This window comes from Vipera ursinii, assembly GCF_947247035.1.
Source record: "Vipera ursinii genome assembly, chromosome: 5".
Lineage (NCBI taxonomy): Eukaryota > Metazoa > Chordata > Lepidosauria > Squamata > Viperidae > Vipera > Vipera ursinii.
In genome coordinates, this window is record NC_139518.1 from 99,902,539 (window position 1) to 99,919,358 (window position 16,820).

The 16,820-nt window shown below is 41.6% G+C and overlaps 1 protein-coding gene across 1 annotated transcript in view; it reads left to right on the top strand.

Annotated features, from left to right (window-relative positions):
• Positions 1-10,026, top strand: part of KCNMA1 (potassium calcium-activated channel subfamily M alpha 1) — a 423,981-nt gene extending 413,955 nt beyond the window's left edge. Inside the window, exons 24-25 of the mRNA XM_083363343.1 lie at positions 11-39; positions 9,826-10,026. Coding sequence (XP_083219469.1) covers positions 11-39; positions 9,826-9,980 — 184 coding nt within the window. The 3' untranslated portion in view covers positions 9,981-10,026. The remainder of the gene's footprint in view (positions 1-10; positions 40-9,825) is intronic.
• Positions 10,027-16,820: the final 6,794 nt, after the last annotated feature.

Sequence of the window (16,820 nt, forward strand, 5' to 3'; positions counted from 1 at the left end):
CTTTCTAAAGTGCCACAAGGATGAATAGGCTGGGCCAAGGTAGGGTCACCGCTGGTTCTGCATGAGCTAGTCAACTGCTGTGGGTTGTTTTTTTTTCTCCTTCTCCGACTCCGTCCTTTGTGAAAACTTGTGACACATTAAAGACCACCTTACCAACCTCGGTTCCGTTTTGATTTCTTTTGGGTTGACTTCTTGTTGGGTTTCCTTGTTCGTTCTTGAGTTGGTTGCTGCTTTTTATTCTTTCTGCCTCCTTTCTAGACGTAGAGTCAATTTGCTTACCTGCTGCTGTTATACAGTTCTTTATATATATATATACCGATATATATCTATAATTCCTTTTGTTTCTAAACATCTCCATCCGCTTGCATTTCCAGCTGCACGTCTCTTTGTACTAGCTGTTTAGATAATGGATATAATTGTGTTCCCGTGATTTCATCTTGTCCGGTCTGTTTCCTCTCTCCTACCCCACATACATTCACCGCCAGCCATCTTTCTTTTCCTGTTGGTGAAATTGATGTGAAATTATACTAGTCTTCTTCCAGTTTGGCCCCTTGACTTATATTTCTGCTGACGCTTTATTTCTGTTTCTGCCGACTAAGGAAGCGGGCATTTGTATGAAAGCACTTATCATTTGCATTTGAGAACCAAAAAAAGGGTGCCAGGGGAAAAAAAAAGTCCCTAATGTGCTCAACATGGAGATGATCACGGCTAATCTGATGATTTTGGAAGGCTGATGGGCCTAAAATTGTCCTTTGTGAAGCAAAATTCTTGATATGAAAGAAGTTTAAACAGGGCCCTTTAGGTCTCAATCAAGCAAACACAATTCTAGCATAGAAGGCCAGACTAATTCCAATTGTAAGTGCTGATTGTCCCCTACCCCCAAGACTTCTGGTGTAATATTCTGGGTGTACAAGAATAATTTGGGGTTCCAAGTCAAGTCAAGTCAAGGTTGCGCAAGAACACATCAACATGAAATCCAGACAGCTGCGAGGAAAGGAGATTTGATTTATTCCCGAAAACAGAAGTTTCCCCTTGTGGGTACCTACAGTGAAAATGGGGTACAGAGAAGTTGTTTTATAAGGGGTCTGGCCCTTGGTGTGGATCAGAGGGACGTGTGTATGAGAATGTGCTGGTTCTAGTGTGTGAAACTTGAGGGGGTGCGGTTATGCATATGTGTTGATCCGGAGAAGGGGTTGATTAAGATCTGGACTGAGTCTCTTCGTTTGAACTGTGAGCATTATAATTATGTTTACACTGTTTACATTAATTGAGTTTTGTGTGTTTACAATTGGACGTAAGTGTTGAACTCATTCTTATGCTTGCGGTGAGTTTAAAGGATTTTGTTATAATCGCTTGACGGCTTTCCCAAAGGCTCTGGGCAACATTTTTTTGTTTTTTGCAACTTGGTTTCGTTCATTAGTAACTCTGTCGGAGACATGGGTTGGTTAATGTATGACTCCCTGTACAATGTTTCTAACACAGTTATAGACATTTATAAACTCTTCCCACAGTACTCTCTCATGCGTGAAGGATCGTATGGCCCATGTCTCTCGTGCACCCATAAAACATCCCAATGCTTAATTGCTGGGTCAGCTGTCTTGCCCAAAAGGAAAGAGATGAAGGAAAACCTATGGAATATAACTGTCTCAAGGCTTCTCCACCGCTTTGAGGTAGCAGCATGAGCTGCTTCTGAAGCTTTGCAGGCCTGATCTGATTTGACCCACCTCAAGACACCCAAAGTGTCTTCAAAGGAGAGCTCAGCCGGAAGTTGTCGTCATGTGGCCATCACCTTTCCTGGCGTAAGTGGTAAAGGACAAAGGGAAGCTTGGGGCCACTTCAACATAGTTTTCAAAAGGAACTAGCTTTCCCCTGACATTTTGAGAGGACTGGGTGTTGGGAAAAGTCCAGGGCTTTGGACTCTAATGGTTAATGTTTCTTGTCTGAAGTGCCACTTCCAGATAACAGAAGGGCCTTCAATTGTCCACTCAGCTAGAGATGAAGAATTTTTAATTATGATTTTGCAATGGCTTGGTAAGGCCACACTTGGAATACTGCATCCGGTTTTGGTCACCACGATGTAAAAAAGATGTTGAGACTCTGGAAAGAGTACAGAGAAGAGCAACAAAGATGATCAGAGGACTGGAGGCTAAAACATATAAGGAACAGTTGCTGGAATTGGGCATGTCTAGTTTAGTGAAGAGAAGGACCAGGGGTGACATGATAAGCAGAGTTCCAGTATCTCAGGGGCTGCCCCAAAGAAGAGGGAGTCAAGCTATTCTCCAAAGCACCTGAATGCAGGACAAGAAGCAGCGGAGGGAAGCTAATCAAGGAGAGAAGCAACCTGAAACTAAGGAGAAATTTTCTGACAGTTAGAACAAATAATCGGTGGAACCACCTGCCTCCAGAAGTTGTGAATGCTCCAACACTGGATATGTTTAAGAAGAGACTGGACAGCCATTTGTCTGAAATGGTATAGGGTTTCCTGCCTGAGCAAGGAACTAGATGACCTTCAATGTCCCTTCCAACATGATGATGATGATGATGATGATGATGATGATGATGATGAGATCCATTCAGCCATGTCCGACTCTTGGTGATTCTGTGGGCCAGTATATCATTCCAAGATGAAGTGTGTTTAAACATTTGAAGCCTGGTTTTCCACCAACAAGTCAATAAACAGACACTCTGACATCAACCCGGTCTACCAACGGAAGAACTACATCAACCGCGATCCCGAGAGTTGCATTTAAAACGAACAAACAGGCACCCCACCACGCAGCCACAAAAAATACAACCTATCTACTCACAAGAAACCAGACCATGTCTTGGCAATGACAGCGAGACAGCCAACCAAAACCAAAACCAAAACCATGACTCAGAAACAAACATCCAAACTAGCAACTTTAATTCCAATCTGCAAGATGGTACTTAAAAACCAAAGACTTTGACTCAGCAACAACAGCCAGCCAATCAAACAGTCCAAAACCCAAACAAACAACATCCAGACTAATTTGCATTGTGTAAAAGGTATTTAAAGGCCAGTGCTCCAACAGATGAGCACAATTCAAAGTGCACTGGCGATGTCCCCTCGAATGGTGACGAAATGTTTGCAACCAAATTGCCAAGGTCGGAACTCAAACCAACAGACATATTCCAAAGTTGCAGTACTTCTTTGAGTTGTTCGGTCCTTTGGATGGTGTCAGCTTTGGTGGTGTTGTTTAATTATACTTAGCATTTATAACTATATAAATTGTGCCCTGTGTAATATTTGAAACAACCTTATCAGGTAGGCAATATTCTCCTTCTAGAGCTGAACAGGAAGCAAAGTACTGTAAATGTAATGGTCTGTTATTGATAGGCTGTCAGAGAAGGATCAAGGAGAATGCATTAAAACTCCCTCTTAGCTATAATAGTGGCTGCTTGTCAAGGTATTGATTTAACAGCTAACCAGCTTATGTAATGTAAGATGTAATAATGGGAATGACCCAGCAGGGTCTGTGTCTCTTTAAGAGCCTTTGTATAAAGGGAAGGCTCTGCTGAAGTGTTCCTTCCTCTTCCGTTTCCTGCTGTAACTGTGGTTTGTTGGATCCTGCTGTATGTATATTGTTCCTGGTATATGGTATTGTAGATAGTGTAAGATAAACCACCATTTACAATAGACCACTGTTTACTGTGTTTACTCCTGGGTTATCTCGCACAGTAAGACTGTGCATGCTCTGACATGCTGTGTTCACACAACATACTTGACCAGGACACATACGACCCTAGAAAAAGCATTGGACCGTTATCCTAAATCTTGGGACTGTTCAGCTTGGTTAGTGGGGTGTTGTTGTTACATGCATTGTGCCTGTTTCTTTTAGTTGTTGTTCATTGATATCATGGAAATCCAAAGAATGGATTAATTGAGAAATCAAATGAAGTGTTGGGGAATGATGCCCCAAGTTGTTCTGCTTTAAGTTCTCTTGAGTTCTTTTGAAGTATTATTGCTCAAAAATTAACAGTGGGTCTCTGAAGAAGCACTTTGAAGTCCAAACATCCAAAATTCAAGTCCTTAGTTCATGACCATTGATATACAATGTTTCCATCATTGGCTTTCAGTGTAAAATCACCTAAACTACTCAGTCCCAACTGATACCTTTGCATGATGAGAACTTTGGACAGTCAAAGAGGAAGTGAAAACACATCCCAAAGGAGATTGTAGCAGGCTAGTCATCCATGAAGAGAAGTTCAGACACTGAGGCCAAGAGCAACAGCCAGCATGATTGTAACATGCATCATACTGGAACCACAACTTGTCAAGCATGGGAAAATCAAGACGTGCCGGCAGTTCAAACGAATATAAAGGTTTATTGCAAGCTTACACTCTCTGCAAGAATCTGGACTAATGATCAAAACAAATAGGCAATAGATAAGAGTCAGTGGAATTCAAGATAGGCTGGACTTAGGTCTCCGGTGGGCACGAAGTGACTCAAGAACGATGACACATTTGACCCCTTCCTCGGGCTCAGCTTCATTTCCTACACAGCCAAACACGTTTGGAGTTAAGTTGAGTCATTGCATAGGGAATATTGAATGTGATTCCGCTCATTGACTTCAAGAACTTTTAACTGATCTTCAATGCCTGTAAAGCCAACTTGGTAATATGATTCCACCTAGGAAGTCAACACTGGTTCCAATGAAGAAATAATCTGCTCAAGAGGTTGGGAGAATAGCACCACTAAGGGGGACAACCTTGGCGGGAACAAGAACCAGTCTAGTGAAGAGAAGGACTAGGCGTGACATGATAGCAGCCTTCCAATATCTCAGGGGCTGCCACAAAGAAGAGGGAGTCAAGCTATTCTCCAAAGCACCCGAAGGCAGGACAAGAAGCAATGGATGGAAACTCATCAAGGAGAGATTTAACCTAGAAATAAAGTGAAATTTCCTGACAGTGAGAACATCAACCAATGGAACAGAAGTTGCCATCAGAAGTTGTGACCTACAAATTCCCTTCCAACTCTGTTATTCTAAATAATTCAGATGTGACCGCTGGATCTAGTCTACATAATGGAAGATCAGAGAATGTGATGAATTGGAGAAGAAAGCAATTTTGTTAGTCAAGAACATGCAACCATTCACTGATTTACAGAATGACAACTACTTAGATCAGAGGTCCCCAACCTTTTGGGCACCAGGGACTGGTTCCATGGAGAGAGGTTTTTCCGTGGACTAGAGAGTGTGTGGTTTTGTGTGCTGCCTGCATCCCACAGATGGGGCATTGCTTGTTTGTGTGGACTGGTTGCTGGCATGCTGCAGCCCGGTACTAGTCCATGGACCAGGGGTTGGGGACCCACGATTTAGATGACTGCTATCTAAAGCTGAATGTATATCAATAGGTATTCGTAAATATGCTAAGCCCAATTAATAGGCTGAAGGAAAGGATATGGAATTTGATGTAGCGTCTACCTGCCACAAAGTAAAGGAGAAACAACAGTAGTCTTGTCTGATGGATATGTGAATTCAGTTAATCGATAATTTATTAAGCTCACTAGGCAGAATTATATAAGGTTAAACAATGAAAGTTAAATGAAATGAGATAAATAAATAAGTAGCAGTACTAAGAGTAGTCCCCAAGTCCACATTTGGCAGAGAGGACCACTGATTTGAAAGAGGGGTCAAAGAGGCCATCTAGGTCAAAATTGAACAGCTCTCTCTCAACAGAGGTGGAGGGATACAGCATCTTCTATCTCCAGTCTACAACACAAATTCTTTCAGCAGCTCCAAGAAGGCTCCACACCATTTGCACCACTCAGGTGACCCTGAGGACACAGACAAATCCCCAAGTGGCCTCCATGACTCTCTAAAAGAAGGCAAATGACCAGCTGTCTGCAAGGAATATAAATCCTTCCATTCCCCACCATCCAGTCAGAGCAGAAGAAGCTTCTTGGATGAGAAGCGAAACATCTTCAAAGAAAAACAAGGAAGTCCAGTTGCCTCGTGGAAAAACAAAAACAAAACACCTCTGGGACAAATATGACCTGGATGACTGAGAATCTCCATAGACATTTACCAATAGTAGTAGTAACCAAATTAAAATTAAACCCTAACACCATATTCATAAAAAATGTCAATATACTGGGAACGAAACAAAACCTAAGCCGTTGAATTACAAAATTAGATTATTTAGGCTTTTGCTCCAAACAAACTCAGTTCAGTCTCAAGGAAAGACTTCTTCCAAAGGATTTCGGAACAGGGTTGACAAGATCAGGAAGATTGCTCTGCTCTGATACCAATGAGGCTGGTGTAGCAGCAAAGAACCTCCCAAACGAGTGTCTCTGTACTTTGGCCTCCATTTTAAGACCTTAATCCAGAACTTGAAGATACTTTTATGGAAAGAAAGAATGAGATTCTATCTACTTCCTGCTTCAGACATTTTTAATATAGGGACATGGAAAGAGCCGTGGTGGCGCAATGGTTAGAATGCAGCATTGCAGGCTAATTCTGCCCACTGCCGGCAGTTCGACCCTGACCGGCTCAAGGTTGACTCAGCCTTCCATGCTTCCCAGGTCAGTAAAATGAGGACCCAAATTGTTGGGGGGGCAACAGGCTGACTCTGTAAACCGCTTAGAGAGGGGCTGTAAAGCACGGTGAAGCGGCATATAAGTCTATGCGCTATTGCTATGTGCCTGATCAAGATAAGCCCCTTCTTCAGACTTTATTCAATTTATACAGTATTTGATCTTTCATTGAGGAGCTCCAAGTGGCGTGTTCTCGTTTCTCCTATATATTTTTTTTTCCCCATGAAACTAAGCTGGGTTGGTTGGGCCGATAGGTAGTGTTCAGGATTAGGAAAGGATGCAGCTTGGGGTGACCCCACTATTAGTGTAAAACTTTCACCACTTGCCCACTCGGTTCCCAGATATCTGATCCCAGCCTTCCTTTGCGTAAAACGGAGCATGTAAGACAAGAGTTCTGGCAAACTCCTCCTTGATAAAAGAAGCAGAGATTCCACGGACGCTTGTTTCCATTTCTTTCTTTCATTTTAAACACAAAGCGGTTCAAACGTGTTTGTGTGAACACGCCAGGCTTGTAAAACGAGGGAACTGTCACATTTTAAACCCATCTCGGGAAAGTTAGCTTAACCGTAGCTCATGCAAAATTGGTTTCCACAAATGCATAATGGCTGGTGCGTCATACTTGAACTAAATGCTTTTTTTTTAAAATGGAGCTGAAATTATTTCTGAAGTGTGAGGTTTCCCTGGAATACATACATACATACATACATACATACATACATACATACATAATTTCCCCCTTGCAACTTTTCAGAAACAGATTCCATCTAAAAGTTCACTCGCTTCCTGCCCAAGCCTCATTAACTATTCCATGTTCTGATGACTTTAAAAGATAAATGGCTGTATAGGTGTAAAAAAATAAAATAAAATAAACAACCCTTGCTTGACTAAAAAAAAAAGAGAGAGAGAGAGAGAGATAAATGAATGTAGAAAGACGCTGTCGGAATCTGCAGAGCTGTAGATCATCTTAGGACAGATTGTAACTTTATCATTTTGTCAGGAAGAATAATTTAGGGCGCTTAATCCGTTAGCTTTGCAGTGCAGGATTTTCACATGATGAATTCCTATCGGCCAATCTGTTCCAATCAGAGCAAAGTTAATTAGGAGCGCCAGCCTTTGCAGTGGAAAGGAACGTCGAGAAAGAAAGAGGTCCGCGAGCAAAATAGAACGGCTTGTAAAACGAAATGCACAGGGGAGGGAAAACCTCTACATTTCTCACTTACGTAGCCGGATGAAAACCTTGCAGAGGTTCTCAGCCAGTTCTGGTTACAAAGTCAGTCAATGTGGAAGATTTCTTTGAATGTCAGGCAAATAAATCACGGGTTTGGCTGCTATCCCGGCCATTCCATCCACACACTGTGTCTTGTGCAAAAGCCGCAAAGGAGCTCCTTCCTAAGGAATTGCTTAGACAATGGCCGAGGCTGAAAAATGGCCCCTTGTGGGCAACATGGCTAGTCTGGAGAACTAGGTTCACCAGTCACGGCAATTCTGGTGATGCTGGCAACATATTGAAAGCAAAGGGAAATGGCCCAACTCACCCTTTCTCCAAAGGATACCTGTTTCATTGATTTGAGTCGGTGAAAATGGGCTCAATTTTTCCCCCCTACCCATTCTATCTCTTTCGAGTGATTTTTTTTTGTTTCTTTGTTTGTTTTGCTTCCAAGCATGGGGAAACCACCCTACTTGTGGTGCTCCTATCACTTGTCCATGAGTTAAGCAGTGAGTCTGTTTCATCCTGCGTGTTGGAATTAATGTTCTGATTAAAAGGCATGTAGATGAGCATTTCCTACACACACGCATACAGAGAGAGAGAAAAGACAGACAGACAGACAGACAGGCACACAGACACACCCATATGCATATGTATATGGGGAATGGAATGGAATAGATGAATGGAATGGAATGGAACAGAACAGAACAACAGAACAGAACAGAGTAGACTAGAGTAGACTAGAATATAGAGTAGAGTAGAGTAGAGTAGAGTAGAGTAGAGTAGAGTGGAATAGAATAGAATAGAATAGAATAGAATAGAATAGAATAGAATAGAATTACAGAACAGAATAGAATAGAATAGAATAGAATAGAATACAATACAATACAATACAATACAATACAATACAATACAATACAATACAATACAATACAATACATTATTGGCTAAGTATGATGGACACACAAGGATTTGTCTCCAATGCATAAGCTCTCAGTATAGATGGAAAATAACAAAGTAATAATAAGCGTAATTTCAACGCTGCTAACATTTAATATTATTCCTTGACATAATAATTGCAGTGAGGCCTAGCCTTCTATGGCCATTTCCCCAAAACTCCACGTATGTTGTGTTTGTGTGTTTTTGGTGAGAGCATGAGATAACTCTGGTCACCAAATGGCCATTTTCAAATGTTGCCAGTATCAGCAACCATATTCTTCAGCCATTCAAGGATCTCAAACCACTGAATTCTCCCCAGTGGGCAAGAGAAAACAAGGTTAACAATATTCAGCAATATTGGAATTCCCAAAGACCTCGTTTCTTTTTTTTTTCAGGGAAATTTTAGCACAGCAAAATGCCTTCCTGTCCTGATAATCTCAACCAGGTAGTCTTCTCCACAACCAAAGCCAAGCTATGAGCAGTTTACTAACCAGGTTCGAAGCTCCCATTTCCAGGCCTTCCGTAACTAAGTCAACCACCTACCAGCTCTTTTTAACTCTTTGCCTTCAAGCTAGCCAGCTTTTCATCCTTTCATCTCTAATCCACGTTCTCAGCCTTATGAAACCTATCGCCCTTCACCCGCTAGTCATTACTCAAAGTCGCTTCCTATCGATTGCTTTGAAACACCTCACAACAGAGCACTATTCTCCACTGCTTTTGGCCTGGCACTAATTTAAGCTTCTCTCTCTCTCTCTCTCTCTCTCTCTCTCTCTCTCTCTCTCTCTCCCTCCCTCCCTCCCTCCCCCTCTCTCTCTCTCTCCCTCCCTCCCTCCCTCTCTCCCTCCCTCCCTCTCCCTCCCTCCCTCCCTCCCTCTCCCTCTCTCTCTCCCTCCCTCCCTCCCTCCCTCTCTCTCTCTCCCTCTCTCTCTCTCCTCCCCTGTCTCCATCTCTCCCTCTCCCCCCTTTCTCTCCCTCTCCCTCCCTCCCTCTCTCTCTCTCTCTCTGTGTCTCCCTTCTCTCCATCTCTCCCTCTTCCCCTCTCTCTCTCTCCCTCCCTCTCTCTTTCTCTCTCTCTCTCTCTCCCTTTCCCTCTCTCTCTCTCCCCACGTTTCTACTCTTTAGCAGAAAAGAAATGGTTTACAGATGAATCGGATAACGCCTATCCCAGAAACATTCAAATCAAGCCCATGACCACCCACGTAGCAAATCACATCAATCACTATAAGTCTACAAGCAGCTTGATTCCACCAATCAGAGAAGTCGAGGACGAATGTTGACTCCTAGAAGGACAGGACAATGTGTGTGTGGTTGGTTGGGTTTTTTGTTTTTTTTTTTAAAAAATAGGAATAAAAGCACCCGACGGACTTCATGAACGGTGATATAACATTTATTCCTCTTTCATGCTGAACCTTTGGTGGGAAAAGTGAAAGTCCAGTAGACAGATCTTTGTTTGTCTGCCTTTAATATTTGCTTCCATGTATTTTGGAAACTTTTCATTTATATATGAACATAATAAAAAAAAAGTCATGTATAGTCTCTAGCATTTTAAATTATTTTTATTTATTAGAAAGAAGATATATGAGGAATATATTTCTTTATTCATTCTCAAGTATTTTCCCTTAAACAGAACAGCTGAAAATTGTGGCCGGACTCCATAAATGTGTGTGTGTGTGTGTGTGTGTGTGTGTGTGTGTATACACAAACGTACATACGTACATACACACACCTATATATATGGAGAATGATGGTCACAAATTGAAGCAAAAATGTAATTAAGAGAGAGAGAGAAATAATGTATTTTAAACAAGTCCACTTGTATTTTAGTAAATCAAAGAAGAAGAAGAAGAGTTTGCTAAAATGTTTCTTTTCTGGAAGACATGTATTTTGTTTAGCATTGACACCAGCTCTTAATAAACTAAACTTTATTTATTTTGGGGGAAATAATGTGGAAATGTCCTATTTTTATAGAAGGAATATTATTCTGGAATTATGAATCTTTAACGACAAGCCTCCCACTCTGGTGTCCTCCAGATGTTTAGGGATCCTAATTCCCCCACAGTGGAAGACCCTGGGTTGAGAGTGGCTTTATTGGCATTGTATTGCTCACGGATTTTCATAATGGAATCTTCCAATCAAATAATTGCACCACAGGCGCATTCAGTCAACAAGTTATAAGGGGGGGGGAAATCAGTGCAACATTTGTATGGTCTTCCCAAAGTGCTTTTCCAAAAGGCAACTTGTTTTGTTTTTTTTTCCTTGAAAACATTTTGATTCTCATCCAAGGAGCTTCTTCAGTTCTGTTGAGTTAGTTCAGAACGGAAGAAGCTTCTTGGATGAGAAGCAAAATGTTTTCAAGGAAAAAGAAAAAAAAACAACCAAAAACAGTACAACTTTTTTTGGGGAAAGCACTTTTGGGAGAACCATGACCTGGGTGATTGAGAATCTCCATAGATGTTTGAATGGTCTCTATTTCTTCCAGAAACCTGTAGAAATTTCTTTGTGTAGCTTTCTGGTGAGTATCCTCAGAAGATCTCAAGATGAAGAGCGATTAACCACATCAATTGAAAATTTCTCCACACAAGCTTCAGAAGGTATTTTCAGCCTATTGGAAAAAAAAAAGAAAAAAGAGATAGGCTTATCGTTGGACAATGAGGCTTTACAGAGTGATTTATGTTAATCTAGCAAAAAGCTGAGGTTGGCCTTGCACCCTGAAAAGTGACGACATTTGTGGCGGAGATCTCAGTGGTGTCTTGTGTTCCTAATGGCAGATTCCCGCTTCTCAGTCAAAGTACCTACAGATGTTAATCAAGCTCTAACTGTGATGCACACACTACGATCCATACATTGCTTATGCTAAGCTACAGCCACTTAATTTCTAATTTCTTAGAAATCAACTTTTTAATTTCCAAATATTTGGGACTCTGCCCGTCACTGTGACATCAAATGAAGCATAAGTGTAGTAATAAAGAATAAGGACTATGTTTAAGATCAGGAACACAAAGCATTTAGAAAAGGCTTAGACCTCAGAGCTTTTCTTCCTCAAAATGGCGGATGGCCTTTCTAGCTTTTAGACAAAATGGTGGTGTTTCATATCTGTATTGCAAAACATAGTTACTCCAGCATATGAGGCTGTATATAATTCAGCAACTCTCCAGTTTAAATTATGTACTCCTGACCTGGATCCATGTAGACAGACAAATTCTTGAAGAAAATGGCTGAGGTCAACGATGGCACCAGGTCACACCTACACAAGCTAAGCTTTGTAATTGTGCAAAGTGTAAACCTGAAATTAAGCATTCTGTGATATTGTTATCATTAGAGTAAATGCCAGTGAATCAAATCAGCACTGTATGATCCAGTATCTTAACCGAAAATTATTTCAGCTTTAATGTTGGTCTACTAGTTGCAAGACAAATATATTCTTATTTTGTCCTAATAGGCTGAATTCCAGAGTGGCTCCTTCAACTGTGACCTACTCTGTTGTTAAGTTTTGCAGAATGATTGATTCAAATGTACAAACAAAATGAGAATGGTGAATACAATGCATGGAGAACTGAACGGTTTGATCAAAAGCATTTATTGCATCATCTCTTTTTTTCCCCTGATAATCAACAATGAAGTGCAGTTTTCTTTAGCCATATTGTAAGACCCACGTGGAGGTGGGTCATACTTTGGAGAAATCGTACCACTGTAAAAATATGGGCAGCTGGCAAGGGTTTTGCATGTTTTCAAAGGGCACAATCCATGAGGCAGTTGTGGAAAAAGGACAAGGATGGTGTCAATTTCTATACTCCTTTTTCGTTCATGAACTGAAAGCTATAAAATTATAACATGTTTTGGTATAATAATATATTCGATCTTTAGAATGTTGGTTCTGGGAGCGAAGCATACAGAAAATCAGTCAAAAGAAGCACCTTTAAAAAGGGGAGGGTTGTTCTTTTTATTAAAAAGATTATTCGGTTATTTGTTGAATTTATGTAGCCACCCTTCTCTGGGCAATTATAATAGCAAAAAGCAAAACTCTAGCTGAACCATGACGACACCCAAGCCCCCTCTCTCTTTCACTCCCTCTCCTTTTGAACATAAAAGTTCAAACGTGACACTTGCGTCGTGATGACAACACTCGCCAATCCCCAATAGAGATGGACAAAGTTTTGACTCAGTTACCTCAATGTCCAAAAAGAGGGCAGACTAGAATTACAGTAGCAGCCTCTTGGCTATATTTATTTCTAAACTTTTTAAATAGTTCTGAAGGACTTAACGTGGTTAGGCTAGGAAGATAGATCTCCCTCCCAGTTCTGTGAGTAGAGAAGAAATAAAAAAAAATTGTTGGGTGAACACAGCTTTGCTTTAAGGCAAAGATTGGCTGGCCCTAAGCACACTCCCTTCAAGGTTGAGCCGATTTGGAGTTGCGTTCACCTTGAACCTCCATCATCACCGTAGCATTTCTCTGCCAGTTCCGTAAAAATCTCATCAGCCATGATTGGAAATTTATGCTTCAAAATTTGTCGGAGGTGGGTGGAAGGTTTTTGCTTTTTTTTTTTTTGACTTACAGTTCTGATTCCGACAAAGTGATCCTCGATTCTTCCCTGTTTTAGGGGTCCTGGATGCTTTCTGAGTTCGGTTGTTTTCCTGATGATGTTACCTTGCTGGGTAATGAAACATCTGCAAGAAAACCACCCAGTTCATTTTAATCCCGAGCTATAAATATAAATATAAATATTCTTTCTTGGCTGTTTTGCAAAATTCAAAGGAGGGAGATGTCTTGAACTAGCACATGACACTTTTTTTTTCTTTTCCCCATAACTGGAATAGGATAAAGCTGGAAGGGACCTTGGAGGTCTTCTAGTCCAGCCCCCTGATAAGCAGGAGAACCTAGACCATTTGAGACAAGTGACTGTCCAGGCTCTTCTTAAAAACCTCCAGTGATGGAGCATTCACAACATCTGGAGGCAACTTCTGTTCCGCTAGTTAATTGTCCTCACTGTCGGGAAGTTTCTCCTTAATTCCAGGTTAATTCTCTCCTTGATCAGTTTCCAACCGTTGTTTCTCGTCCTGCCCTCTGGCGCTTTGGAGAATAATGTTTTCCCCTCTACTTTGTGGCAGCCACTCAAATACTAAAATACTGCTATCGTGTCTCCCCTAGTCCTTCTTTTCTCTAGATTGGCTATTCCCAGTTCCTGCAGCCGTTCTTCGTACATTTAGGTCTCCAGGCCTTTACTCATCTTAGTTGCTCTCCTCTGAACTTTTCCCAAGGTCTCAACATCTTTTTTGTGATAGGGTGGCCAAAATTGGCTGCAGTGTTCCAGGCGTGGCCTCACTGGGGTTTTATAAAGCGGTACTAATACTATCAATTCCAGACAAAATCATTTATTTCTGCATTTCTCTTCACTGTCATCTCATCCAGGCCAGGCTAATTAAGTCAGAAATAGTAAAGCATCAGTAAAGATGCTAACAAGCTAATGATGTGATAAAACGGAGGGGAGCTGCACGTAAAGGTGTGTTCCTGATCTTTCGGTTCCTCCTCTTTGGAAAATTACGGTTTTTGTGAATGTTTATCAAAGTGAGTTGGGGATTTTGCATGAGAAACAAGGAAAAAAGAATGTGCGGATTCCTCATTTCTTCATTTTATAATATATTTTACTTATTGCGTCTATATTAGATAGAACTCGTGAGGGGTTTTTGCAGACCCCACGCAGATGTATTTCATTTCAGGGATCAATCCTGCCTTTTCCGTTGGGAGGAAAGTGGGCTTAACTATGGTTCAGGAAGACCTCGGCATACGGCCACAACGGAGCCCAAAATTTATGCTGCTAAGTGAGGCATTTGTTAAGTGAGTTTGGTCCCCATTTTACGACTTTTCTAGCCACAGTTGTTAAGTGAATCGCTCCAGTTGTGAAATTAGTCACACTGTTGTTAAGCGAATCTTTGCTTGTCAGAAGGTCGCAAAAGGGGATCACGTGACCCCCCCCGGGACGCTGCGACCTTCATAAGTAAGAGTCGGTTGCCAAGTGTCTGAAGTTTGATCACATGACCATAGGGATGCTGCAACAGTCGTAAACGGTCACAAGCCACTTTTTTCAGTGCCATTGTAACTTTGAATGGTCACTGAATGAACCGCTGTAAGCCGAGGACTACCTGTAATCAGTTTCTCCTTTCAAGTTTGTTTATTCCTAATTTTTGCGAGGTGCTCGCCACAGCCATGATGGCCCCAGTGGTTGCAATGCAGTACTGCAAGCTAATTCACAGCCCAAAGCCAAGAGTTCGATCCTGATCGGCTCAGTGTTGACTCAGCCTTCCGTCCTTCTGAGGTCAGTAAAACGAGGACCCAGTTTGTTGGGGGCAACAGGCTGTAAACCGCTTAGAGAGGACTGTAAAAGAACTATGGAGCGGTATATAAGTCTAAGTGCTATTGCTATTCCAGGCTAACTCTGCCCACAGCCAGGAGTTCAATCCTGACTGGCTCAAGGCTGACTCAGCCTTCCGTCCTTCCGAGGCCGGTAAAACGAGGACCCAGATTGTTGGGGGGCAACAGGCTGACTCTGTAAACCACTTGGAGAGAGCTGCAGAGCACTGTGAAGTGGTATATAAGTCTAAGTGCCATTGCCATCTCATTTTTTCATGCCTTTTAGAGCCTGTAACTTGGATGAAAAGCAAAGCACTGTACTGTCTGATTATCTTTCATTTTAAGAGATTAGGACTGGGTGGCATATTAAACTGCTAAATAAATAAGCACAGAGAAAAGCCCAAACTCATTCATGAAAGTGGAATCTCGGAGTGAACTGAATGCAGGGGTCACCTTGTAATAAAATTGGATGAGAGACAGCTAAGGAGAAGGCAAGTCCGTTGCACCTGGCCTTTAAATTAGTCAAAATGTCAGAAACTTTCCACCGGCGTTTCCATCATTTCGCAGAGCTAGAAGAAAAAGTGTCAAAGGCTTGATAGAAATATAAATTAAGATGATCCACGATCTAGGCTATAACGAATGAAACGACGTGACCAAAAGCCGAGCGGTAGATCTATTGCAGTGAACTTGATTCCTGGGTGACCTTGTTAATCTTATGTTGTTTCCTTGGGGACAAAATGGTGGTGGCTTCTCTTTGGTTTTGCTTTGGGGTGAAGGTTTGTTGCTTGAATACCAGCCCACTCTCGTGTCCTGAGATTTTCTGGTGGGCTTTAATTTAACAACCAAGCATGTCTGATTGTTCTAGTCAACTGAATTTTCAGTCATTGGACTAGCGCATACAACCTGGTGCCTCCCAAGTTTGGTTTTGTCCTTTCTGGGAGGTTCAAGCAGTAACCACTGCACCTGGTTGAGACCAATGAACTAAGTCTGTATTTTACCAGGTCCTCTTCAAGCCAAACCAGTTAATGGCCATCAACTCATCCTCCACAGTGAAAACTATTCTAATTATGCCCTCGGTGGCAAATTCTTTTTCCTGGTCTTCAATATCACACCAAGCATTTTTACGAGAGGGTGTCTTATTTTCTCCCCAGTATTCATCATTTCAGAAATCTCTGTCATATTCTCTTCCAGGACATTTCTTTTTTAGCCTGAAAGCAAATTATTTAGGCCTCTTTGCAATCCCTGTTACAATACTAGGAACTTTTGCTTGGCCTGTTTCAGGATAAATAAAAGAAGGGCCTTGAGTGACCTTTAATAACGACACCTTTAATAACATCTCTCCCCTGCTATCTTTCCCACAACACCATACACACCTATAATTATTTCCAGAGAGCTTCCACTAACGTGTCCTCCTATTAGATTTTTTTTCTGTGGCAGGAATAGAGTAGAAGAAAAACAGCAGACGTAGAAATGCGAACGTACTAACTGCCCAGGAATCAGAACTAACTACTTAGTTTGCAATAGGGGTGAATATTTGTAGCTCAGGTGTAGGATACAGGTGAAGGTTCATTCTTCTGAGCTTGTGGGTTGGTTTCCAAACGTTTCGAACATCTTCAGCAGAGTTTAGGGAGATGTCATTGTTGGTGTTCTTTTGTTTATAAGGTCTTCGGGTGTGGGTGTGTCAAGTGAGGGTCTTGGGATGTGTCAGGTGTGAGTCATCAATGACTCTTGTGATGGGGAAGTTATATAACAGACACGTCAAACACAAGGC